The sequence below is a fragment of the Rhipicephalus microplus genome, chromosome X, assembly GCF_043290135.1.
Source record: "Rhipicephalus microplus isolate Deutch F79 chromosome X, USDA_Rmic, whole genome shotgun sequence".
Lineage (NCBI taxonomy): Eukaryota > Metazoa > Arthropoda > Arachnida > Ixodida > Ixodidae > Rhipicephalus > Rhipicephalus microplus.
In genome coordinates this window covers 497,894,495-497,920,799 of record NC_134710.1, presented here as the reverse complement: position 1 = coordinate 497,920,799, position 26,305 = coordinate 497,894,495, and the positions used below count along the sequence as shown (strand labels likewise).

The 26,305-nt window shown below is 46.1% G+C and overlaps 2 protein-coding genes and 1 long non-coding RNA gene across 10 annotated transcripts in view; 1 reads left to right on the top strand and 2 right to left on the bottom strand.

Annotated features, from left to right (window-relative positions):
- Swt1 (Swt1 RNA endoribonuclease) overlaps positions 1-26,305 on the top strand; it is a 323,033-nt gene that overhangs the window by 218,373 nt on the left and 78,355 nt on the right. For 2 of the 8 annotated variants that reach the window (XM_075880967.1, XM_075880969.1), the window contains 4 exons: positions 13,260-13,359; positions 13,478-13,635; positions 13,738-14,065; positions 14,139-14,987. The exons of 5 other annotated variants lie outside the window; for them this stretch is intronic. In XM_075880967.1, the coding sequence (XP_075737082.1) occupies positions 13,260-13,359; positions 13,478-13,635; positions 13,738-14,065; positions 14,139-14,832 (1,280 nt within the window). In that variant the 3' untranslated portion in view covers positions 14,833-14,987. Of the gene's footprint in view, positions 1-12,621; positions 12,854-13,259; positions 13,360-13,477; positions 13,636-13,737; positions 14,066-14,138; positions 14,988-26,305 lie in introns of those variants that run through there. One more of the 8 variants, XM_075880968.1, reaches the window with a different exon arrangement.
- Positions 1-26,305, bottom strand: part of LOC142776741 (uncharacterized) — a 50,254-nt gene that overhangs the window by 3,929 nt on the left and 20,020 nt on the right. The window contains exons 2-3 of the long non-coding RNA XR_012887773.1: positions 24,114-24,255; positions 20,351-20,445 (exon numbers count right to left, since the gene is read on the bottom strand). This is a non-coding gene — a long non-coding RNA (uncharacterized LOC142776741). The remainder of the gene's footprint in view (positions 1-20,350; positions 20,446-24,113; positions 24,256-26,305) is intronic.
- LOC119160755 (uncharacterized) lies at positions 11,425-18,792 on the bottom strand. The gene is made up of 3 exons (XM_037412980.2): positions 17,384-18,792; positions 16,264-16,833; positions 11,425-16,150 (listed from the first exon to the last, which is right to left on the bottom strand). Exons 1-3 carry the CDS (start codon positions 17,471-17,473, stop codon positions 15,251-15,253), a joined length of 1,560 nt encoding a protein of 519 aa, XP_037268877.2. The 5' UTR covers positions 17,474-18,792; the 3' UTR covers positions 11,425-15,250.

Here is a 26,305-nt window from a genome sequence, read left to right as displayed (position 1 = left end):
GGAAAAGGAAGAAAAGAAAAGGAAAAAGACAACTCGATGTGTGGCGCATTGATCTGGAGGTAGAAGACGAGCAGCATAGGGAGGGCGACTATTGCGCAGAGAGAGACGATGTTGCAGGCTGCAGCGCGGACAGCAAATATGAACATGCGGAGGCCATCACGTATTACGACAAGGTAGGAGAACAAGCTCGCGTTTGTGACCTCGAAAGGGATAAGGCTGCCCTTGGGGCTGAAGTGGGTCATCTCAAGCAGGTTGCCTTGCAGCACGCTACCTGCATCAGCCAGCTGGAGTGTGAGTTGGGGCGCTTGACTCATGAACATGATGGGCTCAAGCACACGCACAATTTCTACAAATTCAGTGCAACCCCCATCATTGATGTGAAAGACCGCCACATTTCTAACCTGGAAGATGAGGTTTGCACTTGAGAGAAGCTGCTCACCGATGCCCAGCAGTGCCTGAGGGATCAGCAACAGCAGTCTGCCCAGTTCGAAATGCAGTTGCTGGAGAGAGACACTGAGCTGGCAAAAATGCGGTGCAGTCACGAAGAGGAGCTTCAGCGGCAGTGTGCATTCCAGGAATCTCAGCTGGATGAGCTACAAATGCAAGCAGCTGACCTCCATGCGCAGATTACCGAGGCCCAGCAGGACTGTCACCGAGACGCTAGTCAAGCGCAGGCACAAATTGTGGAACTGAACAAGAAGGAGGCCAAGTACAATAAGAACCAGGAGCGAATTAAGGAGCTCGAAGTTCGCGAGAGGACTTTCTCAGCAAAGGGCTCTAAACTAGAGACACAGCTCAATCTTGTGTCGCATTCTGAGACAGCTCTCAAGCACAGCCTAAGGAGGTGCGAGGATGAACTAGAGACTATGAAGGAAAAGCTTGCGAAGCTGAAACAGGTGCTGAACTCAGCTCTGATGGAGAATAAGTGGCTGATGGAACAGCTTTAGGCAAGGCAGCACCAAACGAATAAACAAACCAAGTTGGAACGGGAAGTGGCACAGCTGCAGAAGTCCTTGGAGAGAGCAACTGAAAAGATGGACACTTAAAAAAGAAACCTGTGGCCAACGCGAGTGATTGCACCGGCGTGTGTGCCCTGGAGCGCAAAGTGGATGTCCTCGAGGTCCGAAACAATGTCCAGAAAGGCAATGAAAGGCAATCTGGGATCAACATCAGCGAAAGTGGAGATGTAAGCGCTGGAGGCTTAATTAGTCAGAGCCTCTGCAGGGCGTCACGCTTCCACGGCTGCCGAGCTCTCTAGAGCTCAACGACCTATACGTGGAGGAGTAGCCGCCACCCAGATGTGAGAGGTCCGGGCGGCTACAACGGCGAAAGATGATAGCGAGACTGTGGTGTTTCAGTTTAGTTTTCGTGATTGCCAGATTCGGTTTCATGTTAAGTGTTTTCGCTCTCAGGTGGTGCTTCCCTGTGTATATATGCGTGGCATTGTACAAAATAAACAGTTCCTGCTTGGCTACCGGCTGCTGGGTACTTCTTGTCAGCCGGCACTTCAGCGCCGTGCCCTGCGTTGTCTGTGCGGCGTGTCCGACATTTTGGTGACGAGAGTGGGACCTTCAATCCACGTGCATCAGGTGTCAAGGTGGGCATCCAGCCTTCGTCATCATGCTGTCGACTCAGCATTCATGCAAAGTGTCCCACCGGTAACTGTATTTCCTGCACACATTCCTACATGAACCACACTGGCACTTTTTGTGCAAAAGTGCCAGTGTGGTTCATGCTTACCGACGTGCGCTGCTCTCCTGACCTGCCTTCTCGACGCTCTCTTTGCTAGCATGAACGTGGCTATCCCTCTCTCTCCCTTCCTTCAGTGCCCTGGTGTACTGTACCCTCTATCCCATGGAGGCAGTGCCTGTGTTACAGGTTTACATCGATGCTGCTGCCAGGGACGCCACGCTGAAGCACAAGAATGCGCTGCTCTTGAACGCCTTAGGCGTTGAGAGACTTAACACCTACCTATATGCTGCCGAAGATGAGCGGCATTCAGGAGCCGACCGGCCAACTCAGAAGACGACGTGTACGAACATGTGTGACGCAGCCCTTGAGCTGCTGAATGAAATCTTTGACCCTCAACCGAATGCGGCGTGTCTGCGCGCCTTTTGAAAGCCCTGCTTCGGGACCCAAACCAGTCGGCGGTAGGATTTTACACAGGAAGTACGTCGAGTAGCCAAGCTTTGTGAATTCGGCGCGGCGGGCGATATCCTCGCTTTCGACCAGATCGTCTCTGGCATCGCGTCGCTGCACCTACAAAAAAATTTTTCAGGATGGGGAAGAACTTCACTCTACAGAATGCGCTCGACGTAGCGAGAGAGGAGGAGCGCGTCGACCGCGCATTGCTACAGTTATCTGGAGCGTAATTCGACGCAATGTCGTCGAGTCTGATTCAAGTTGGTAGCTCAGCTCGTCGAGCGATTCAAGATGCCAGGCCGAATGGCGGCCATCCTCCCCGAGCTTTGGTGCAAAATGGCGCCAGCGGGACTTCTCCTGCGACACCTCCTCTCCAGCTTCGTCGCTGGCTCGCACGGGTGCCTGCCACCGCTGCGAGTCGACGCGCCATTGGGCCAACTTTGCCCGTTCCCTGCCAGGGGCCGATTGTGTTCGCAGTGTGGACGTCGTGGTCACTTCGTGCGGGTCTGCCCCACTACTACAGAGTCGACTGGTCATCAAGGCACACCGACAGTGACCAATACAGTTACTGTCCTGCAAGTGGACGAAATGGTCACCACTATTGGACTTCTTCATCTTCCCGTATGAATCAGTGGATCCACTTTCAACATGCTCATCGACACTGGGGAAGCTGTGTCATTGCTGAACGTCCAAGATTATTAGAGGAACTTTTCACATATAAAGTTGCTACCTTTGCATTTCTTTCTGCAGAATTACTCGGAGCAAGCCATGAAAAGTTATGGCTATTTCAAGGCATCAGTCTTGTACAATGGCTACTGGGCCAAGATTCTCTTCTACGTCACGGGACAAAGGCACCTCGCTCCTGGGATTAGATGCCATCAGAGCTCTGAAAATAACCATCAGAGGTGAGACCCTCACTTGTTCTCTCGTCGACTCCTCAGTGGTTCTGGCGAGTGCATCACCGGAGTATCACCACCTCTTTTCGTTGGACATCGGCACCATCTGGAATTACATTCACCGTGTCAAGCGTCGACCTGGTGTGCAGCCAGTGGGGGCCAAACTGCGCTGTCTTCCCTTCTTGCTGAGGCAACAAGTTGTCGACGTGCTGCAAGGACTAGAGTCGATTGGCATCATTGAGAGGGTGGATGCTTCGGACTGGGTGTCTCCCTTGGTCGTCATTCGCAAGAAGGACAATTCCATCCAACTGTGCATTGATCTCCATGAGCCGAAGAAGACCATTGTGGTGGACGGGTTCTCTCTACCTCACATCGAGGAACTTTAACAACAGCTAACAGGGGCTAAAATTTTTTCTAAACTTGATTTTGCATACACATACCTCCAGGCTGAGCTAGCGGAGGAGAGTTGTGACCTTATTACTTTTTTAATGCATCAAGGGCTTTCACAGAGTGTGCTTCGGGCTGGCATCTGCACCAGCTATTTTCCAAAAAATGATGAGCGATGCACTGAAGGGATGCCCAGTTGTTGTCTGTTACTTTGACGACATTTTAGTTTTGGGCCGTAATTGGGAAGAGCATGATGTGCTCTTAAAAGGTCTCTTGTCTGAAATAGATTCCTGTGGCATGAAGCCTAATGACAAGTGTGTATTTGCTGCTACTGAAATTGCATTCTTAGGTCATAACATAAGTGTTTGCGGGTTATCCTTGCTTGAGTCTAAGGTCACTGCCATTCTTGATGCCCCTGTTCCTACTGATGTTAAAGCACTCCTATCCTTCTTCGGGTTAATTGGATATTATGCAAAGTTTCTACCGCATTATGCTGATGTTGTTGAGCCTCTGCGCTGCATGCTCCGGCAAGGTCGGAGTTTTGATTTGTCCGCTGAGGCCAATGCCAGTTTCAACCAGGTTAAAGAACTACTTGCTGACCGCCCGGTCATAAATATTTTTGATAACAATCTTCCTGCAATGGTTACCACCAATGCATCCAATTTCGGAATTGAAGCAGTGCTTCAACAACAGAAAGATCAGCTGGTAACTGTTGCTTTTGCACCTAGAACATTTTCTCCGGCGGAACACCGGTATTCAGCAAAGGAGCGCGAAGCTCTTGCTTGTTTGTTTGCAGTAGAAAAATGGCATGTGTATCTTTGCGGTCGGCATTTTACATTATGGACTGACCACCAGACTTTAACTACTTTGCTGTCAGCTGGCGTGGTGGGGCGACGCCCCTTGCGAATTTCTCGATAGTGCGCCTGGCTGTTATATTATAACTTTTCTGTACAATATTGCAAAAGTGCCGATTGTGTTGTAGCCGACACTTTATCTCGGCTGCCAGTCCACCTTCCGCCAGCACAGATACCGGAAGAAGAGATAATTTCTTTGATTGCTGCATGCTTAAATAAGGACGAGTTACAGGCAGCCACTCCTAATGTTGGTACCTTCCAGCAGCTTATTCAATACATTGCTGAGTGTTGGCCTCCAAAGAAGCATTTGACTTCAGTACTTGTGCCGTACTTTGCAGTGAAAGACGAACTGTCTTATGCCAATGCGCTCATTTTCTGCGGGGAACGTGTTAGAGTTCCAGAAACTTGCAGGGGGAAATTGATTCAGTTAGCCCATGAGAATCATCGAGGCATAATTGGTACAAAGCAGCTGCTCCGTGACAGGTATTGGTAGCCACGCCTTGACAAACAATAAGAAAGTGCTGTTCGGAACTGTTGCATCTGTCAGGCTGCCGATAAATCGGCGAAACCTGTTTTTGCACCCCTACAACCAGTTCTTTTTCCTGAGAAACCGTGGGAGGAGTTAGGCAAGGACATTATTGGTGCGCTTTCAAATGTTCTCTCAGATTGTCGCTTTGCAGTCATTTTGATTTACTATTACTCCAAATGGCCTGAGGTTTGTTTTGTTTGAGACGTCACGCCTAATGCAGTCATCACCCTCTTGACTTCAGTCTTCTGCCTTGAAGGGTTTCCAGCATGCTTAGTAACAGACTACGGTTTCCAGTTTAAGTCTCGTCAGTTTGACACTTTTCTCTCCGAACAAGGTACTCAACACCTTTGTTATTCCAACTACTATCCTCAAGCCCCTGCAGGGGCGCCTGCGCAAGTAGGCGTTTGGTGCGTAGCGGCACCACGGACCCGACCTAACGAGGGAATTTTGACTCCCTCCCATGCCTAGCCGTGCGTGGCTTTGCTGTGTCCGGGGAAAAGGGGATCCTGGAGGTTGAGCTGACGCTGGGTGCTTGGACCTTTAAGGCCCCTCGGCAGAGGCAACACACCCCTTTGGTCCCGGCTTCACGTAGACGGCACCCCCGGATTGACCCGCCTGGGGGGAATCGGCATTCCTCTTTTCCTGTCTCCCCCTCACATCTTCGTCTTTTCTCTTACTTTAAATCTTTCCTGTCCTCTACTCTCTTCCGTTGACTTCCGTGCTTCCTGGCGGCAAGGGTTAACCCTGTGTGGCTATCCTACCTTGGATACATCATATTCGGTTATAGTGGTGGTGTACAGCTGGCGTCTGCAGGGCCTGTGCTTACAGACCCTGCAGCGTCCCCTTGTAGGACTCCATGGTGGGTGGCTGGCACCGCTGCCGAAAATAAACCTTCTCTTATGGCTAGTTCCCCCCACTCCCTGATCGCCCTCAGAAAAGAGGGCGCACCGATGGAGTCTTCCAGTTTTTTGGTAACCAGAAAGTATTTTTTCCCCGATTCTATGTTATCCACGCTGACACACCCGGCAAATCAGTGCGAACGCTTTCACTTTTTCTAGTATCAAAGTCTTTGACGGAAATCTTTGGCCCAGAATATAAAGCATCGAGAATGGCAAGTGGTGACCTCCTGTTGGAGCTCCGCGACCAGAAACAGTATGAGAGACTGCCTAATCTAGTGAAATTCGAAGATACCAAATTAATAGTAACTCCACACGAAACCATGAACACCACCCGTGGCGTTGTTTCAGATGATGACCTGTTAGGGTTGACGGAGGCTGAACTCCTGGAGGGTTTTAGCAAACAGAATGTCATCAACGTGAAACGAATTAGGATGAGGCGTGATGACAAAGAAGTCCAGACTAAGCACCTGATACTTACTTTCAATTCAAGTGTACTGCCCGACTCCGTTGAGGCTGGGTAAATCAAGCTTCGAGTGAGGCCATATATACCAAACCATCTCCGATGAATGTAGAATGATCTACAACGTTCTAATCATTCTTTTTTTCTTTTCCCTGTGAGCCCTGATGATGTTTATACAGCAATCAAAAGTCTCAAAGAAACCGGCCCTGGTATAGATAAAATCTCAGCACGACACTTAAAACTTGCAGTAGACATTTCTGAACCACTTTCTATAATTATAAACCTTGCGTTCAAGCATGGCAGTTTCCCTACTTCTCTAAAAATAGCTAAAGTCCTTCCGATTTTTAAAAAGGGCGACAAGCAATCTATTTCTAACTATTGCCCCATCTGTATTCTTTCTTCCCTGAGCAAAGTCATCGAAAAACTGTTAATAACTCTGCTAAACAAATACCTTAATAAATTTAATATACTGAAGCCCTGTCAATTTGGCTTTCGCGCTGGAAGTTCTACTAACCTTGCTATTCTTTCCCTATCAGAATTCATCAAACACTCCATAGACGCAGGATTTGTAGTAGGCTCAGTTTTCTTAGACTTCACAAAGGCATTCGATACCATTAATCATGTTATATTATCCAAGAAACTTGAATCATACGGTATTACAGGTCCATCCCTCAAATTTTTAAACAGTTACCTCCTTAACAGAAAGCATACTGTTTACATATCGGGCTCATTTTCTTCTACTAAAACAATAAATCAGGGGGTTCCTCAAGGGTCATTACTGGGTCCGTAACTTTTTTTACTTTACATTAATGACCTTCCTGACATTATACAGATGGCTCACTGCATTTTATATGCTGATGATACTACCATTTCCATTGCTGGTAGATGTATTGACAACGTCACTAATAAATTAAATGCTGTACTGTGTAGCGTGTCAAAATGGTGCCAGGAAAATTTCTTAATTATTAATCTAAATAAATCTAAGTTTATGGTTTTTAGATCAGCTCAACGCAAGTTAACTTCCTCACCACAGCTCACAGTTGACACTCACACTCATGTGATTAATATCAGCGACAGCGTCTTTTCTTGGCGTTCACCTCGACGCTAACCTTAACTTCACTCTCCATATTGCTCACATTAGAAAAATGGCAGCATTTGGCATTTGCGCATTATTCAAAGCTCGCTCATATTTTTCTCATAAAGCACTCCTTTCACTTTACTTCGCATTCATTCATTCTCATATCACTTATGGCATAGCATCATGGGGGAATACTTACCAGCGTCATGTTTCATCCGTACAACATTTACAAAATCGAGCTATTCGCGCTATTTTTAACTGTTCTCGCGACAGTAGCGCCACTCCCTTTCTTCAATGCAATAAAATCTTAACTGTTAGCTATCTATTCAGGTTTAATCTAATTAAGTTTCTGCATAAACAAATAAGAAATCAACTTTCTGCTAATTTCATTGATCCTAAGATGTTAGTTAATACTAACACAACCAGGTTTGCGGCTAATAATAACTTTTTACTTCCTAAGGTTCGTACTAACTATGGTAAATCATCTTCTCTCTTCTGTACCATCACCATATGGAATAATTTGCCCACTTCACTAAAATGCAAAGTTTCTTTATTTTCATTTAAAAACTCATTAAAAGAGTACCTGTTAAATAATTGATCTATCTTCTTTGTGTTGTTTTATGCTGTATTATTTGTTTTTTTGATTCCATGCCTTTTTGTTCTCATTCTGCTTTATATATTTTTGTTTCCACGATTCTAACAGCTGCTTGTGCTTTTATTATTTGTAATCATCACCGAGGGTCCCATTGCAGTCTTGTACTTTGGGACCCTCGCCTGTATATTTTACTCCCTGTAACATCCTTTTATGACATGATAATAAACTGATTAATTGATTGATGTTTCAAATGCCAGCGGTTCGGCCACAGTTCACACAACTGCCGAGGCCGCCTAACTTGTGCGAAATGCAGTGCTGAAGAACACACATCAGATGCATGTGAAAACTCTCTTCACTGTGCGAACTGTAATGGGGAGCATGCCGCGTACTCGCGGTCATGCCCATGCTGGAAAAAAGCAAAGGAAATGGTCACAAAGTAAAACAAAACATTTAATTTAAGGAGGCACGAAGGCAGGTGTCCTGCCTACCAGAAACCAGCTTTGCCAAAGTGGCGCGTGAGGGGGCAGCGCTACGACGGCCCCCGGCGCCTGTCTGCAACACACGTAGTGAGCCAGCGGTAACGCCATCCGCCCCCTCGGCGGTTGCAGCCAGTGCTGCCCCGCTATCCAAGAAGGACCCACCAACCTCCGGGCTGGGGGCCGCGAAGGTCTCGTTTTTTGAGGCGAGGCCCTCAAAACAAACGCAGCGCCTCGCAAGAGGCAATGGACACAACACCGAGCGTGAGGGCGCAGCCAGCGCCTAAGGATCGGCGCGACTCCGTCGACCGATCCAAAAAAGAAAACTCTCGTGTCATGGCCCCTGGAAAGGGTCCATGAGCTAACTTTTCATTCTTGAGCACACAGCACAAAACACATCTAAAATGGATACACAGATCTTACAGTGGAATGTGAGAGGACTTCTCCATAACCTCGATGATATTAGAGAACTTCTTAATAAACATACTCCGAAGGTGCTGTGTGTTCAGGAAACACATCTCAAGTCCACACAAACAAACTTTCTAAAGCATTATGCCATCTTCCGCAAAGACCGTGACGATGCTGCCGCTTCGTCGGGCAGTGTCGCTATAATAGTTGATAAAGGTGTTGCCTGTAAGCAATTAAACCTCCAAACTTCTCTTGAGGCAGTTGCTGTTCGAGCAGTGCTGTTCGGGAAGCTACTAACAATTACCTCTATTTACATTCCCCCGTGCTATCAACTTTCAAAGACACAATTTCAAAGCTTCATTGATGAACTTCCTCCGCCATATATAGTCGTTGGCGATCTAAATGCACATAATCCCCTATAGGGCGACTCCCGTTTAGATGCGCGAGGACGTCTAATAGAACACTTTCTGTTTTCGTCAGGTGCATGTCTACTAAACAAAAAAGAACCAACGTATTATAGCACTACACACAACACATACTCTTCTATAGACCTGAGTATTGTCTCGAGTGCTATAATTCCATATATGGAGTGGTTCGTTCTCAAGAACTCTTTTGGGAGTGACCACTTCCTGATTATGTTAAAGTTAACAAAAGAAGATACGTGCTCGCCTGACTTTCCTTGCTGGAACACCATGTCAGCCAACTGGGAACTGTTTCGAGAAATTACATTTTTAGACGGAGATGAGATTGCTGATTTTAATATAGACGATGCTGTAGCATACCTAACAGGTTTTATTATTGACGCTGCAGTGAAATGTATCAAGCAAACCAACGGAATGACCAATAAACGTCGCATCCCATGGTGGAACGACGATTGTCGGAAAGCACGCAATAGACAAAATAAAGCTTGGAGACTATTCTGAAATTGCCCAACGGCTGAAAACCTCAACAATTTCAAACAGGTCAAGTCCCAAGCCAGAAGAACGCGTCGTCTTGCAAAGAAAGAAAGTTGGAATAGGTACATCTCCGGTATAAATTCTTACACCGACGAAACGAAGGTTTCGAATAGGGTAAACAAGTTAATGGGTCGGGAGTCACACCCCCTACCTTTGGTAAGTAGCCGAGGGGAGAGCCTGGAGAAGCAGGCAAACTGCCTAGGCGAACACTTTGAATACGTCTCAAGTGCATCGCACTACACAGAAACGTTCTTAAGATTCAAAGAACGCGAAGAGCGGCAACCCCTTAAATCTAAACGGCCATCCAGGGAGGCTTACAACTGTCCATTTTCATTAGCTGAACTTAAGGCATCTCTTGCGTACTGCAACAACTCGGCGCCAGGTGGCGATCTTATAACGTACGAAATGGTCAAGTATCTTCACCCAGAAACACTAAAAACGCTCCTAACCCTCTTCAATACCATGTGGGAAGCTGGATATATTCCATTGTCATGGAAAGAAGCGATAGTCATCTCGGTACCTAAACAAGGCAGAGACCCGTCCTTGGCCGCCAGCTACAAACAGGCCAATAGTGTTAACAAGCTGTTTAAGCAAACTATATGAGGAAATGTTAAACCGGCGCTTAACCCACTTCCTAGAAAGTAACAGTATACTAGACCCGCTTCAGTGCGGTTTCAGAGAGGGGAGGTCGACAATAGACCACCTTGTTCGCATAGAGACATACATCAGAGATGCATTTATTCATAGGCAGTTTGTACTTTCGGTATTCTTAGACCTGGAGAAAGCGTACGATACCACATGGCGATTCGGGATTCTACGCGATCTTGCCGCCATGGGCATCCATGGGAACATGCTAAACACAATTAAAAGTTATCTGTCTAACCGAACCTTTCGCGTAAAAGTGGGAAATGCTCTCTCTAGATCATTTACCCAAGAGACTGGTGTTCCGCAAGGTGGCATGCTTAGTTGCACACTCTTGTAAAAATGAACTCCCTGCAGTCAGTCATTCCAAGCGCGATGTTTTATTCTGTGTATGTGGATGATGTGCAGATGAGTTTCAAATCATGCAATATGTCTATCTGCGAACGACAAGTGCAGCTTGGAATGAATAAATTCTCTAAATGGGCGAATGAGAATGGTTTTAAAATAAACACCCAGAAAAGTACTTGCGTACTCTTCTCCAACAAACGAGGGGCTATGCCATACCAAATATTGCGATCAAGAGAGGCCAACTCTCTGTGAGCTGCGAGCATAAATTCCTAGGAACCACTTTAGATTCTAAGCTCACGTTTATTCCCCATATTAAGGTATGTCACCACCTTTTTGTAAAGTTTTTAAAATTTTGATCTTTACGATATTATTTTAAAATGGGCTTATAATGGATCTTTTTAAATGATGTTCATGTGCAGAAAAGGGTGAAAAAAATCAGAATTGGATTTGTTATTTACAAAACATTGCCCAAACTTGGCCTTTACGTGAACAGTCATAACTTGAGAACGGAGCGCCGGAATTATAAAGTTTTTGGCACAAAGGTAGCCAACTCATGGTACTGTGCAATGAACTAGGATCTTCGCCATTTGATTATTGGGAATCAAGTTACAGTAAAAATACCAAGGAAAACAAAAAAAATGGTGTTTTTTTCCTGCAATGCTTCAACTAAAGCATTTTTACATAAAAACTACCATCCTTTTTATTGATCTTAGTTCGTTGCACAGTTCAGTAATAAAGGAACGAACATACAAAGTTTCATTGAAAAAGATTTATTGGTCATGAAGTTACAACTGCTGGTGTAACAAAAAAGTGCAAAAAATCAAGTTTTGAGCAAAACGAGTTTAAAGTTTTTCAATGCTTGTACAACAGGATGATGGCGCCCTACACAGTTAAAATCCACCAGGCACATAGGTAGGGCCCTCCTTAGATGCCATGAGCTCTTTTTTAGCTTTTGTTGCTGCCCGTCTGTTCTTCCAATGTTGTTTTGCTTCGCCAGTCGACTGACACTGGGCCTTCCTTACACGGTGCTGGTCCCTAGTGTAGCATGCTACGATAGTGTAGTGGCCACGTTTGATGCCTGCTTCTTTCAGAATAGCCAGTACACTTTTGTTACCATCATTGAAGTGGCACACAGCATCGTATAAACCAAAAAGTAGGATGGGCAGGCTCATGTGAACGTCTTTGGGAACCCGTTGCCAAATCATACCGTTGAAGCACTCGTTGGCGTTTTGGGTTTTCCCGTGCAGGCACTTCTTCAAAAGCTCATCCGTGCAACGGTCAGCGTACACAGGCTTCACTTTGTTAAGTACCTCATTAGATAGGCCTCCCTTGTGCTTGTAGTATCCACTTCCCAGTGCGTTCCGTCGGTTAAAACCGCACCAACTCTCAGGGCTAAGAGGGCACAGACCATGCCTTGGAGTTTCATCTGTGGAACTGCAATGGAACAAGCTCGCTAATGTGACTTGCTTCATTGCCTGCAAGTCTCCCACATTTGTTCTGATGGCAATACCATAATAGTTCTGCAGTCTGTCAATTAGAACATCTGTTAATTTTCCCTCCAAGTCCGTGAACAGTCTTTTTGAGCTTTCATGGCGGCATCCTACACGCTTCTGCACGTGCCCGATACACTCAAGTTTGCGCACACTATTTGGCCCATATATGTCCTTTATGGCCGCATGGCTTTTGGAGTCGCCATCTCCATAGAAGTCTACATATTTCAAACCACAACTTCTTTCTGCACGCTCAAACATCCGGTAGAGCCCTACTGCCTCCATACCACCAGCACTACCGGTATAGGAGGGTTGCACATGGGCGTGGCCCGCGAGATGGCGCGAGCGTCGAAAAGGCAGCGCGTCCATCTTTGTGGTTCCCCTCGCCCGGCCGGCCCGGCAAGCAGTCACATGAGCGTGATCGCGGGTGCGCGTCTGTGCGAGATTCTTGAGGTCAAACAATGGTGAACTGTGCCGTATTTGGTTGCTACAACCACTCGAAAAAGAAGCCTGGTGATGAGAACGCGTCTGATGTCGGCTTTTTTTCCATACCTAAAGTTATTGTGAACCAATGCAAGCGCACGAAAGACGTCACGCAGCGACGAAGAGCGGAGTGGCTCCGACGCATCAATCGAAAAGACTTGGATGGCTCGGCAACCCACTACCGTGTGTGCGGTAAACATTTCATTTCCGGTAAGTTTTCAGAACCTATGCAACATCAAAGACGTTGGCTTTTGCTGTATGCCGTGTTGAAAAACGTTTTCGCAACGTGTTTACCAGCAGGAGACGAGCGCGTGCGCTACGTCCGGGATCGCTGCTTACGAAGCAGTCAGTTAAGCACATCAGCGGTAAAAGTTGCAACTGCACGCTTGAACAGCTTGGTAAATTACTGTCGCTTTCATGTCAAGCACTTCGTTTTTGTCGCGTCCACATAACGTGCATCCAATTAAAGCAGCGGATTTCATTCTAGGTAGGGCCGGCGTGTTACTGACTGCTTACGCATCGTTTAGACAAGAGCGCACTGCGTCGCTGATTGTTGAGGGAATGGTCAGCTAAGCACATTAACGTTGATATCACCGCCGCTCTTTGCATTTCGCAGGACGCCCTTCTTACGCGATGGCTGAAGCCGATCCGGACTGGGCGCCATCTCTTCATCTTGGATATGGAAATCCAAGAGACAGTGGCAGTTCAGCGTCCCGGTAGGATTGCCAAAGAACGCTCATTAGTTCATAGTTAATGTGAAAGCACCATATTTTTATATGTCTTGATTTGTTTATGTGCAGGCTGTAGTTAATGACAAAATTCTACTTTTTGCAGACACACAAGGCATTTGAAAAGGCTGCAAAAGAAGCACAAGCCGTTCCAGCCGCTGCAAGCCTGCTCAGATGATGACAGCATACCTCCCACGCCACTTGATTGTGGAGACAACAGTGAAGAGCCCGAGATGGCCATCCAGGAGGAATGCAGCATTAGTGGTACGTTTTATGCAATTTTATTCACATGAAAACTTTAGACCCAGGCAGTTTTATGTGTAAAAAAAACAACGTCTCGACGTTACTAACTTGTAAATCTTTCAGGAAGGACTGACTTTGGGCAAACCACAGAGTTGACAATGCTGCAAATCAAGCTGCTTGAAGAGGAAAATAACCGCCTTATCTCGGAATTGGTTGACACCAAAGGCCAGCTTCGCACTCGCATCCTGTCTGAAGAATGCCTCAAAGAGAAGCCAGACATGCTGCAATTTTACACTGGGATGCCAAACTTTAATCTGTTATGGGCACTCTTCCTGGTTTTAGAACGAGGCATATCCCATACAAGCCTGAACTGCTTGACGAAGTTCCAGGAGATGCTTGTCTTCCTCATTTGTCTCCGTCTCAATGTTCCATTGCAAGATTTGGCTTACAGGTGATCAAATTTTACATTGCTTTCGACTTTGTTTTTATTCTGGTAACTTGCTAACTACACGAATTCCTTACAGGTTCCATGTTTCCCGCGCCACAATCTCGAGGGTGTTCAACAAGTGGCTAGACGCGGCTTTTGTCCGTCTTGAAAGAGCAGTAGTGTGGCCAGAACGTGACGTCTTGCGTAAAACAATGCCAATGGTATTTCGAAAAGCATTTGGCACAGATGTAGTTGTCATACTCGACTGCTTTGAAGTGTTTATTGAAAGGCCTTCATCAATGATCTCTCGTTCACAGACGTGGTCAACCTATAAAAACCACAACACAGTGAAATTTCTCGTTGGCATTGCTCCTCAAGGAAACGTAACATTCATGTCACGTGGCTGGTGTGGCCGCACTAGTGACAAGGCAATAACGGAAGGAAGTAAAGTGCTCGACAATCTTTTGCCTGGCGACATGGTTCTAGCGGACAGGGGCTTCACAATATCAGACTCTGTGGGAATACGTTCCGCTAGGTTAGTAACGCCTGCGTTCACAAAAGGCAAACCACAGCTTTCGGCTTTTCAAGTAGAAAGAACACGCAGGGTGGCCAACGTGCGCATACATGTCGAAAGGGTTATTGGTCTGCTGCGGAACAAGTTTCGCATACTGAAGCACACACTACCAGTTGAGATGCTCACTGCAGATGAGAACGGAGCAACAGTGCTTGACAAAACATTTGTGTGCGCAGCGCTAGTCAACCTCTGCGATTTTCTGGTTCCTTTTGGTTAATTGTGCAAAGCCCTGAAATGTGCCGTAGGCATACTCTTTTTTTTGTTTCGTCATTTTTTTCTATTGTTGTTCATGCTGCTGTCAGATATATTGTTTACATAGTTGTGTATAATCCATTGTTGTTAATAAAGGTCCCTGCTTTCCTTTTCACTGCACTTCACTGGGCTACTCGTTCTTTGCTACATGTCAAGAGACATGGCATTTCAAGTGAACACATTCGGTGCACTTTTCGTGCCTTGTCTATTATTAACGCAATAAAATTGCAGCTATTAAGACAGATACCAAGGAAGCTTTTTCAACTGCAGTCACCAGAATAGTGCAAAACAAACTATACTTTATTTTGTAGCACTTTCATTTAGAGGTGAAATGATGCTCATATGAATGAACACTTTGCAAATGTCATTACAGCGGAATGCAATCACACCTTATTCAGCAGCTTCTTGCATTCTACACAATACCACTTCTTTGCTCGAGGAGCCCTTTGCAAGTTCACACACTCAAAATGAAACCATTTGAACTTGCATGAGCCGCTGTCGCACCTAATCATTTTGCCAGATTCTGGCTTGTGGCACATGCAGTACAGGAGGTCACTGGATGTTGCAGTGTCCTGAACCTCTTCTTCTGATGCGTCAACACTGGCTTTGTTCGTCCAATAATTAAAACAAAGTTCAGGAAGCACAACACGCTCGAAGTACACCTGACAGCGCTCTGCCATTGATTTACACATGTTGGGTTCCTTGTACACTCTTAGTGTGACAAAATCTTTCGTGGTCCACACGACGACGTCGCAGTAATTTTTCTTGCATAGAAGCATTTGTAACTGGACCTGATAGTAATAAGCATGGTCTGTACGAAGCCTCAGCTCTCCCCTCTGCAATATTATGCACGAAGATGGAGAGGTAGCCAGCTCTCTGACGGTTCCGTCGCGCCCATTGTATGGACACTTGATCTCGAGCACCCCGTCACCACAGCGTGTGCAACTGACAAGGCCGTCTGGTGTAGCAGCCAAGAATGGCTGCTCTTGCGAAATTTGCAATCCTGAAACGTCGCACTTGAAGTTCAAATGAATGCTCGCCGAGGCACTTGCATATGCCTTTCGTGCTATCTCTTCATGGTCCTTACCCCACGCAGTCTGAGGGGACCAGAACTGTGTTTCTTGAGGATAGCAGACTTTCTTCACTAGGGAGATTGAAGGGCTAGGTATGGATGTCCTGCATACAGCTTTTGCATTCGATGCTGTGATGCGACCTGCCCGGAAAGCAAACCATTTTGTAGATTTCGCTTGTTCTCTAGTCTCGGCTTCAACCAGGGTAGTAACCTGCAATCAGAATAAGATGTATGCACATGGGGTTACAGAATATCACGACTGGTTTGTGTAAGTTTACATGAAGCCCACATTTTCAACACAAAATGTATGCCCGGTAACAATACCTGTGGCTCAATGCTGAGGGTCCTCATTACTTCCGCACAGTGCTCTCTTAAAGCGGCGTCTGTTCTTGGAGCTTCGTTCTTCGACAAGTTCGTCAAGATTGCCTGGGGAAATCTCATGGCAACAGGAACAAAATCTGCCGCATATGTGCTGTGCACAGACAATAGAACTGGCCGGCTGCCGCTCCTATGACAAGCTGCCAAAAATGACGACCACTCTGCATCCGTCGTTTTTTCAACAACCTTGCGCTGTCGTCTGTAAACATGGCTTGATTTGCTAGCATCCATGCACACTTTCTTGGCACGTGCCGAAGCAAAGCTAACATCTGAGCACCGCTTGCCCTCAAGGTGCCTCACATAGGGTGGGAGCCAGGCATTCTCTTCATCGGTGCATACTTTGCCATCTCTCTTCCTCACCACAACCTCTACATAAAATAATAACGCTGCAATGTGCGAGCATGCCTCCCCGAGGCCTGCCTTGCAAATGCAATGTGCATTCAAGATTTCTCCATCTTCTTTTGTTAGCACCCAGGCTTCTAACGGCTTGTCGGAGACGGCCTGCGAGTGTCGAACCTGAAAAAGCGGTGCAGCATCAGTCAACGTTAGCAGGTGGCAGCTGTTTCATTCTAATAAGAACAGCAAAAAACAATGTAGCATTAGAACAAAACTCTAGAAAAGTTTGGGGACCCTGAAGCTTCGCTTTTAAGTCGCGACAGTGATACCCTTAGGTTTAACAGGTTTTGAGATAAAAAAAAAATTTCTTAACCGCACTCGTTTCGAAGCACGATCGCTAGTTCTCTCGTGTTCCTAGGACACGGTAACCTGTTGAGGTCCGGATGTAATGCGAGTACACGGCCGCTTTTGGTCGATCGGCTAGGAGACCGTAGGCGATCTCTGGGCGCGCAACTGCCCGACGCGCGTCGTTGGACCCTGCAGCAAAGATCATTTTCGATCGCAAGCGGCTTGGGCTCAAGCACTAACTATGCCACTTTTATCACCCCACACGTGCTTGCAAACGGCGAAGCCCCTCCGCACAAATTTATGAAGCGACACTACCGCGGCGACAAAAACAGTTTATCCGAGCACTGCGAGGGGAATGTGAAGCATAAGGTGCACCACTCACGTTTCCGACGACGACGCGGCGGCCGTCTCCGAGGTCTCGAACTCTTGGCTGTTGCACCCATCCGCTAGTAACGTAATTGTGGGCATCCATCGATTTGTAAGCTTTAAGTTCGCTCCTTGTTATAAAGCTTGTACCGTCAACAAGGTAGTCCTTAATGTCGGTGAACTCGATGCGTGGATAGCACTTCACGTCACAAACAGCTTCATCGCTGCTAAAATCGAACGGGTCGATGCCGCCACAAAGGTGAACCTTTTGTTCGTAGCGGACTTTTGCAGGACCCCGGAGGTCACGCGCGTAGGCATTTCACCGAGGTACACACGGTCGCGTTTCACCGAGGTACACCAGCCGCATTTCACCGAGGTACACACGGTCGCGCGCACAACCTGTCACCGCTGCTCGCCGCTTTGAAGGGAGAGCGCCACCACGGACCGCAAAGATGGCGGCGGAGGCAGGCGCCGCTAGCGCCCCAAGCGGATGACGTCACGTGCAACCCTCCTATAGTTGGCTTGGCACTGAGTATGGTTCGCCTTCCACTCCAGAAATTCAGCACTTGTGGGGCTCAACTTGCTTTTCGAATGACATGCCCTGCATTTGCTTGACATGCCTTCTACATCAATAATTTTCCCAGTATCAATCGATATCAAAGACACGCAGCCATTCAATGAGGAATGCCCTCGCCTTTGCCACGTACCGTCACCTGACACACCACATTCAGTACTTCGCACAACACAACGCACTTCAGTAGCGGCATTCTTTATTGATTTAGATGCAACATTCTCCGCAGCTTTACAAAGCTTTGCAGATATCTTTTGGTAGGCAGAATGCCAAGGCGGCGGCGGCATGTTCATGACTTTCGCCAGTGTCATAGCTCCACAATACCCCTTGCCTAGCTGACGCATTGCGTATACCAGACGCAGGTTGTTCTCAATAGAACTTCCTGTCTTCTTTGATGATTCAAATGAGTGTACATATGCGCATGCACCACACACAACAGCATATGAGAAGGATATTCCATGCTGGGAGCACTCCTCCAGGCTCAGCGAGGTGTTCTTGCATTCCGGGCAGGCGAGCATTGCAAAAAGAGATGAAAGGATCTCCATGTCAATAATCCTATACCCTGCAGTAAAGGGTCTGGCATCGGCGCTTCACAGTTGTCGTCCAAGTTCGCAAGCTTCTCAGCACTCGCCGATACATCCCCGTCCACATGGCCGACGGTCGGAGCATTCACAGTGTGTCAATTGCCAATGAACTTTCGTTTCAGCCGTCTTTTTACCCTGAACTTCGCCATACCTGCTTACAAAAACGTTCAGCCTATATTTGTACTACTGCTACTAAAAATATCACGTGTAAAAAATACAAAGTACGCAGAATTAACAGCAGCAGCATGAAGCGCGCGCAAAGTAAACAACAGACTCTCTCGTAGCTTCACGCGTCCCCCTTACGGATATTTAATGCAACGTTTGAAAAAACAAAGACTTCTAAGTTGTCTTTAAACAAGTTTATAGTCATCAAACCAATACATAACAGAAAAATTACAACATTTGCCGCTGATGTTCGCTAACTTATCAGTTTCTGTTAGCACACAACACTAGTTTCGGTTTCGCAACCGTTCACCACATGTTCGAAAATTGGCTATAACTTCGGAACTAAATAAGATAGAAACATAATTCTTTCGGCAAAATATTTTTGAATGATTGGGGATTCTTGGAATATAAAAATTAAAAAATGCGTTTAAAAAAATGCGTTTTCAAAGGTGGTGACATACCTTAAACATGTAAAAATGAAATGTCTGAAAGCGATGAACCTCCTAAAGCTCCTATCACGTACAACATGGGGTAGTGATCGGAAGTGTCTCTTGAACTTGTACAAAAGCCTTGTTTGGTCGGGCCTTGATTATGCCTCTATAATTTATCATTCCACAACGCCAAGTGCATTAAAAATCCTAGACTCCGTTCACCATCTGGGTGTCCGACTAGCAACCGGTGCTTTCAGGACAAGTCCGATCCAGAGTCTTTATGTAGAATCGAATCTGTGGTCACTTCACCTACAGCGATCCTATAGCAGTTTCACTTATTTTATAAAGGTACGCGCAAACATAAAGCATCCTTCTTATTTAGCTATAAACGATATGACCGCTGCCACCCTCTACCATAATCGACCCGCAGCGAGAAAGCCGTTCTCTTTGCGTGTGCGAAGCTTAAGGGAGGAAAAGGGTGTTCCGCTGCTAGAACTGTGTCCTATGCCCACAACAAAACATTTACCGCCGTGGCAGTGACAACTTATACATTGTGACACTTCCTTTGCCGAGATCACTAAACATGCACCAGAAGCACATATTAAAATGCATTTCCGACAACTCCAGTCCAACTACTCATGCGTAGATCTTTTATACTGACGCTTCTAAGTCGCATGCAGGGGTGGCTTATGCAGTTGCGGACCATCCTTCTCGGAATCCGGTGTGCTGCACCCGGAAACAAGTATATTTACGGCTGAGGGTTATGCACTATTGTCGGCTGTGAAGCATATACGGAAATCAAATATACAAAAATCAATTATATTCGCAGACTCATTAAGCATAGTAAATTCATTAAGATCCCTTTTCAGATTCAGAAATCCGGTAATAATTGAGCTGTATTCCGTTCTGTGTACAGCGTATATGTCCTACCAGCATGTTACTATTTGCTGGGTTCCTGGCCATAGAAGCATCGAGGGCAATGTGTTAGCTGACCAAATGGCCACGTCAATTATATTGCGCGCTATTAACTTCACCGCTACTGTTCCTACAACAGATCTAAAACCCTTCCTACGTAAGAAACTGCGAAACCACTGGCAATGCTTGTGAGACACAGAAATAAATAATAAGCTTCACTTGATTAAGCCGCGGTTGGGTTACTGGCCCTCCGCTACAAGAACACGATGAACTGATGTCCTATTCTATCGCCTCAGAATAGGACACACTTATGGTACCCATAGCTTTCTGCTGACTGGCGATGAACCTCCTACTTGTGGTAGATGTGGTGAGAGGCTAACCGTCCTCCACGTCCTCCTGGAGTGTCCAGAATCTGAAAGTGAGAGAAAAAAAATATTTTGCTTTAGCATACCGCTACAATCTTCCTTTACATCCGATTATGTTTCTCGGTGAAGAGCCGCTTTTTGATGCAAAATCAGTTTGAAGCTTTTTAAAGGATGTAGTATTGAATGTTTTTAGCCCAACATTGAATGTTTTTAGCCCAACAGGTTCATAGTGCATCCCCTTTTCAGAGGATGCCGCTGTGATAGCAGCTTTCAATGAGCCCAGGCCTCCATGCTCTTGTTTTAAGGGCTCTGTCAAGGCACTGGTGCTCCATGCCAAGTTTTTATTTCACATACATATCGCTTTTAAACCATTTTATGTCTCCATAGCATACATCATTTGTCATTGCCATAATTTTACTATATATATATATTTTTACGCACCTACAGCGACTGTTTTTAGGCCCGTTTACAGCCACGTCACATCTGTTTTATCAACATTGCACATCGCACAGTTCATTATCATCGCTTTGGCGCTCATTGGCCACATCTGGCCCTTGCACCAGTAAACTCCACTAATCAATACTATCCTCAAGCGAATGGGCAGGTTGAGTGGTTCGACAGGGTCCTGAAAAAGTACATTCAACCAGCCCAACGTCCTCTAAAGAAGGCAATTACAGAGTACTTACCGTTTTTCTGCTCAGGCAACTACGGGATCGTCTCCCGAGATGTTGCTTCATAAGCGTCAACCTCACACAGCGGTTGACATAATTGATCTGCCGTTGCCTTCTACTTTGCAGTCAATTTTGGATAATACCATAAGGACGCGATTTTTTCATAGGTAGGAGTACACGAAGAACTATGTGGATCAGAAGCGAGGAGCCAAATCTCCAGTCATTCAGGTTGGCCAAAGAGTCAAAGTACGTGTTCCAGGGAAAAAACACAAATATAGAGGTCTGTTTAGCGTTATGTCGGCAGTGGGATCCCAGGCATCTAAGCTCAGTGATGGATCAGTTTGGAATGCTTCTAAACTTGTAATCGTCCATTCAGAACGAGAACCACCTTCATGCTTGCACTCTTCGATACCTTTGCAGAACCAGTCACAATACTCTGCCTCGGTTCCACGATTGGTTTCTATCTCTATTCCTGCAGCATCACCATCTTTCTCTAGGGGAAATGGTATTCAGGCACTGGTTTCAAATCCAGCTGTGGTGCCCAGCCACCATGAAGTTTTACTGTGCAAGCACGCTTCAGAGTCCTCGGACTCTTCTCAGGCTCCTTATCAATACTTGACTGACGAGCCCAGTCCCTATACCAGTATCTTTCCTAACACTAATACCTTCAGGCTCCCATGTTTCGCGTTCGGGTTCTCCGTCCCCAGCTACAACTGAGGGACGCTTAAGGGAGTCATCGAACTCCTAAATGATCTCAGCGGTGCCTGAGCAGTGCGTAAGCAAGCCAGTAGGCCCATCCTCACCTACCGAACTTGCTGCTCCGCAAGGGAGCACTTCAGAGCGCAATGAACTTTGGCGTTCTAAGCGTTCGTGTAAGAAACCGTCCAGGTTTAAGGACTTCGTGTCCTAAATTCGTTTTTACTCGTATGTTGTAATCTGCACCATACGTGTGCTTTGTTGTGTGTATGCTGTACATTTATTTATTGTATAAGGGCATAAGGGATACACTGGTATGCTGTGATGTTTTGTTGTATGTTGTTTGTATAAGTGCTTTCAGCCATGGTGTGCTGTGCACATAGCTATTTTTTCTCCTTTTCAGGCCGCTTCTCTCATCTGCAATTGGTTACTTTAGGACAAAATGAGGGGGGATGTTAAGGTTTTAAATACAGAAGTTTATGTGTCATAACATTCTTCTAAAATTGTATAAGGTTATAAAAGTTGCTTATGTGCTATTAATCATTGTATAAGGATCTTAGAGCCACATGTCCTCTTCTTTCTAGAGGGGAATGATGTGGTGTTTCGGTTTAGATTTCGTGGTTGCCATATTTGGTTTTATGGGAAGTGTTTTCGCCCTCAGGGGGTGCTACGTGCTACTCTGTGTAAATATGTGCGGCATTGTACATAATAAACAGTTCCGACTTGGCTACCGGCTGCTGCGTACTTCTTGTCGGCCGGCACTTTAGTGCAGCGTTGTGCCCTGCGTTCTCCATGCGTCCGCCGCACGATACTACAGAGACGTTTACCACGTCCATGGCACCGTGCAACAATGTCAATGCCAGGACGTCTACTTTGACTGCTTTGGACCCGCTAGCTCAGTGGGACCGGATGGATCTGCACCAGGAGCATCGGCTTTTTGTCATGCTTTCATCAACGACCGTAGTCATTAACTTGAATTAGTCCGATTTGCCTTCGTCTTCGGGTGGATCCACTGTGCCGATTTGTGGTCTTGTGTGCCACATGCGGTCCGTCATGGCCAGGGCTAGCAGCTACCGCATCCCGTCCCCCTTTCCACTTTCGCTGAAGGGGAGGGGGCAGTATGGGTGCGGCGGCCGCGAGCCTGCCAATGAAAGAAGGGTGAGGAGGACGACGATCGAGTATGCGCTGAGTGGCACGTGGCAGCGGCTGGCAGCGGGCAGTTGCAGCCCGAGTTCCGGTCAATAAAGAAGGTTCCTGGTGTGGTTCCGCGTCATCCCTGTGGAGTTCTGGGCCGAGCAGCCTCGAAAACTCCTAAAAACTTGAAAGTTTGGTTCATGAATAGCTTACTCATGAGTAAATTATAATAGTTGGCATGGACCCAGGAGTAGTTGGCATTATCACATAATCAGTGCATTGTTATAATTTCTCAGTCACATGAATACTTTGGATCACGAGCGATTCCGATCCCCACTGATCCTTATAAAAAGTGTCCAGTATGACACAGGGGCAGAAGTACGCGTTTTATCCTGAGGTTGTGTGCTTAGACGAAAACATAAACATGTTTGTTCATTACAGAAGGCAGGTTTTTGGTTCTAGTCGAAAAGCTAAATTGTACAACTTCACAATCTATCACACAACACTTCCACTGCATATAGACGGTGTGGGCGCGCATTGAAGACGTGGAGGCCCAATTAAGTTCGAAGACAAACTTCACATTCTGGGGAGAAGCAGGGACACCACTGCTCGAGAACTGTTGGAAGTTTTTCACATAAAGTGCGAGCCGTATCTGAATAATGTTCAAATTCTGGGGAAAAGCAGGGACACCACAGAACTGTTCAAAGCTTTTCACATAAAAGGGCAAGGTTCATGATGCATTAGTCACATTTTGTTTTTCTCTGACAGAGAGCACATTCTTCAACCAAAGGTTGTGATGATGTTATCCGAACTATTTGGTCCTTTTCTTTTGCGCATATATGTCTATTTCTATGTATTACATTGCACTAAATATTGTCTATTCGATGTGTGCTTTGCTGTCTGTGGATGCCTTTGCATATATTGCACTGCAGTAATTTTGAAATAAACAATGGAAAGTTTGTGCACCCCTTGAACACTTCCCTCGTTGTTTCTTTGCGCAAAATACTCACATCTGTGGCTACTCTACCCATCTCTGCTGCTGCGCCGTACCGGACGTACCGGGTTTGCTTACAGCCCACGCTATTGCAGCGTGCCATTACACAGCTGCGGAGCCTGTCAACACTTGCTACTTCTAGCATCTGCATGGAGCGCGCCCTCTCCTGAACCCACTACCCACTGTACTTTTAGGTACGATTTAAAAATATAAATCATACTCAGAGTGTGAAAAAATGCTGGAATCTACGACCACTCGCAATGCCCACAGACTGTCGCGTCGCCAAGTGCAATTCAGGGGCATCCTCTCAAGGATGGTCAGTAGACATGGTCAGCAGGCAGAGGCTCCCTTGTTGGCCTGTGCTAGAAGAAAAATGTAAGCTGCAGTTAGTATAAACAGAGCGTCCACGTGACCAATTTGGCATTGCTTGCAGGCTTGTGCACAGACATAAATGCCATTTATCATCTTGTTTTTCTACACATGTGCTGCGAACAGACCTCTTATTCTGTCCATTGGTGTGTTTGGATTTTGATACATGGCAGAGATTTGGCTGCAACTATAGAGTCATCCGTATGTGGCTGCCCCATGAAACACAATGAGGTTCTGTAAATGTTGGGCCTAGCTGCAGTGCAGGCTGGTGCATCAGCTGAATTTATGAGTGTTGGAGAGGGATCTGACAGTACATTGAGTAGGCTGCTATGTAAAAATGAGAAGTCTGTTGGGTGGTGCCAAAGCAGGCATCCTGGGCCACCTCGCACCTGCTCTGGCATTATTGCAGCCGTTCGAGGAGATGCGCTTCCACAGATGCATTGGTACGCACAACATTGACTCTAATCAGGCCGTAAGTAATGTGCTCTCTAGTTGCATATCAGGTTCAATACTGAAGTCGTAATAATTACAAGTGCCTATTACCCCACATATGTGAACTGTTAGCCCCAAGAGTGCTAGTATTTCACAGAGTGTGCCTCATTACTCTCCATGAATGCTGCCCATGCAACTCTCCTGAAATGAAAAGTCACCGATCCCATTGATGGAGAGGCCATTGCCGGGCAGATTTCAAAGACTGGCGTATCAGCCAACCAAAACACTGCGAAAGCATACTCAATTGAAGCATAATTCCTTTAGGGTGCCAGCAAATGCCAGTTGTTTTCTAGTCGGAGCCACGACTTGACAAAAAAAATATATTCTCACTTCAGACAGCATACAAGCATCACACAAGCATGCACACTCTATAGGTATTAATTACAACTCACAATATCACTTAGATGGTTTAAAACAATAGGAACAAGCTTATAACACAACAAATGCAGCCTCATGCATTACAAACTATTCAAGAACACTTAAAGGCTTTGAATATTCACCAAATGTGTCCAGTCGAACGTATCCCTAACATTTGTCTTCATGCAAGCATTCAAAGGAACTCCAGCATTGATCGTCATCATTCGTTTTGATTGTCGGTCAGTTACATCCCTCTTTGGTGAAATTCTTCAAAACAGTGCTGCGTCACAACTCGATTTTTCAAGATCGACTGACCACACTACACGACTCACTTGAACTGTGTCACTTTTTTGCCGACTTCACCATCTCGTCTGGCCCTCCATCCTCCCTCTCCTAGCTCCTTTCTGGTTTTTCAAATATTCCCAGCAATTCTTCAGTGCCTAGCAAATAGCCAGTCAGAGCACAGTTGGGGGAAAGGGTTAGAGTTTTCTTTCTCTGGTTCAGAAATGGTCAGTGCCACTTTAGTTTCTTGAATTCTCTTGATCTGTGCGGGCATGCTTCGGGATGGCATCCCTGGTGGAGAGGGTGGGGGCACATTCGTCTTTTGATAAAACTGCTGCTTGGGGTAGTTGGTTTATGTTTGAGACCAACACGAAAAACACCCAAATAATTCTGAATTAGGTTTTTGTAATGTTGGCATATTAAAACTGCTGAAGGAAGGAATAGGAATGAAAAGAATGTTAACCAATCTAGGGATACTGGTATGCTGCCCTACACAGGTAAAAGGGGTGGGGGAGTTTTAAAGAAGAGGAAAGAGAGAGAGCACACACACATGTAACAGCAATCTTAATGCATAAGGTTTATAATCGTCGGTGCAAGTCTCTTGCTTTCAAGAATTTGAGCACCGCCTTCATCGCCTTCACCCACGATGACTTCTCGGGTCGACATTCAAAAATGGTTTCTAAAACAGCTCAAATTTTACTTCAAGTCAACTTTCTCTAACTATGCAGATGTATAGCGCTGTGTGTGTTCCTTAAGTATTTCGTTTTTTTTTTTTGCACGGGTAAATTTGTTCTTGGATACTTGTTTTTTTTTGGTTGCACACGTCTGTTGAGGGAACGGTCAGTGCAGTGATTTTTTGCTGTCGTCTGGAAGCGGTAGCATGTGCTTGATTTAGTGCTTGTTTGTGACAGA

Bases quoted from the DNA above. Each gene is read 5' to 3' on its own strand.
- LOC119160755 (XM_037412980.2), bottom strand. From the start codon at position 17,473: ATGGATGCCCACAATTACGTTACTAGCGGATGGGTGCAACAGCCAAGA. The intron at 16,834-17,383 runs GTGAGTGGTGCA...CCGCTTTTTCAG, and splicing joins GCCGCGTCGTCGTCGGAAAC to GTTCGACACTCGCAGGCCGT. The intron at 16,151-16,263 runs GTATTGTTACCG...TTCTGATTGCAG, and splicing joins CCCTCAGCATTGAGCCACAG to GTTACTACCCTGGTTGAAGC.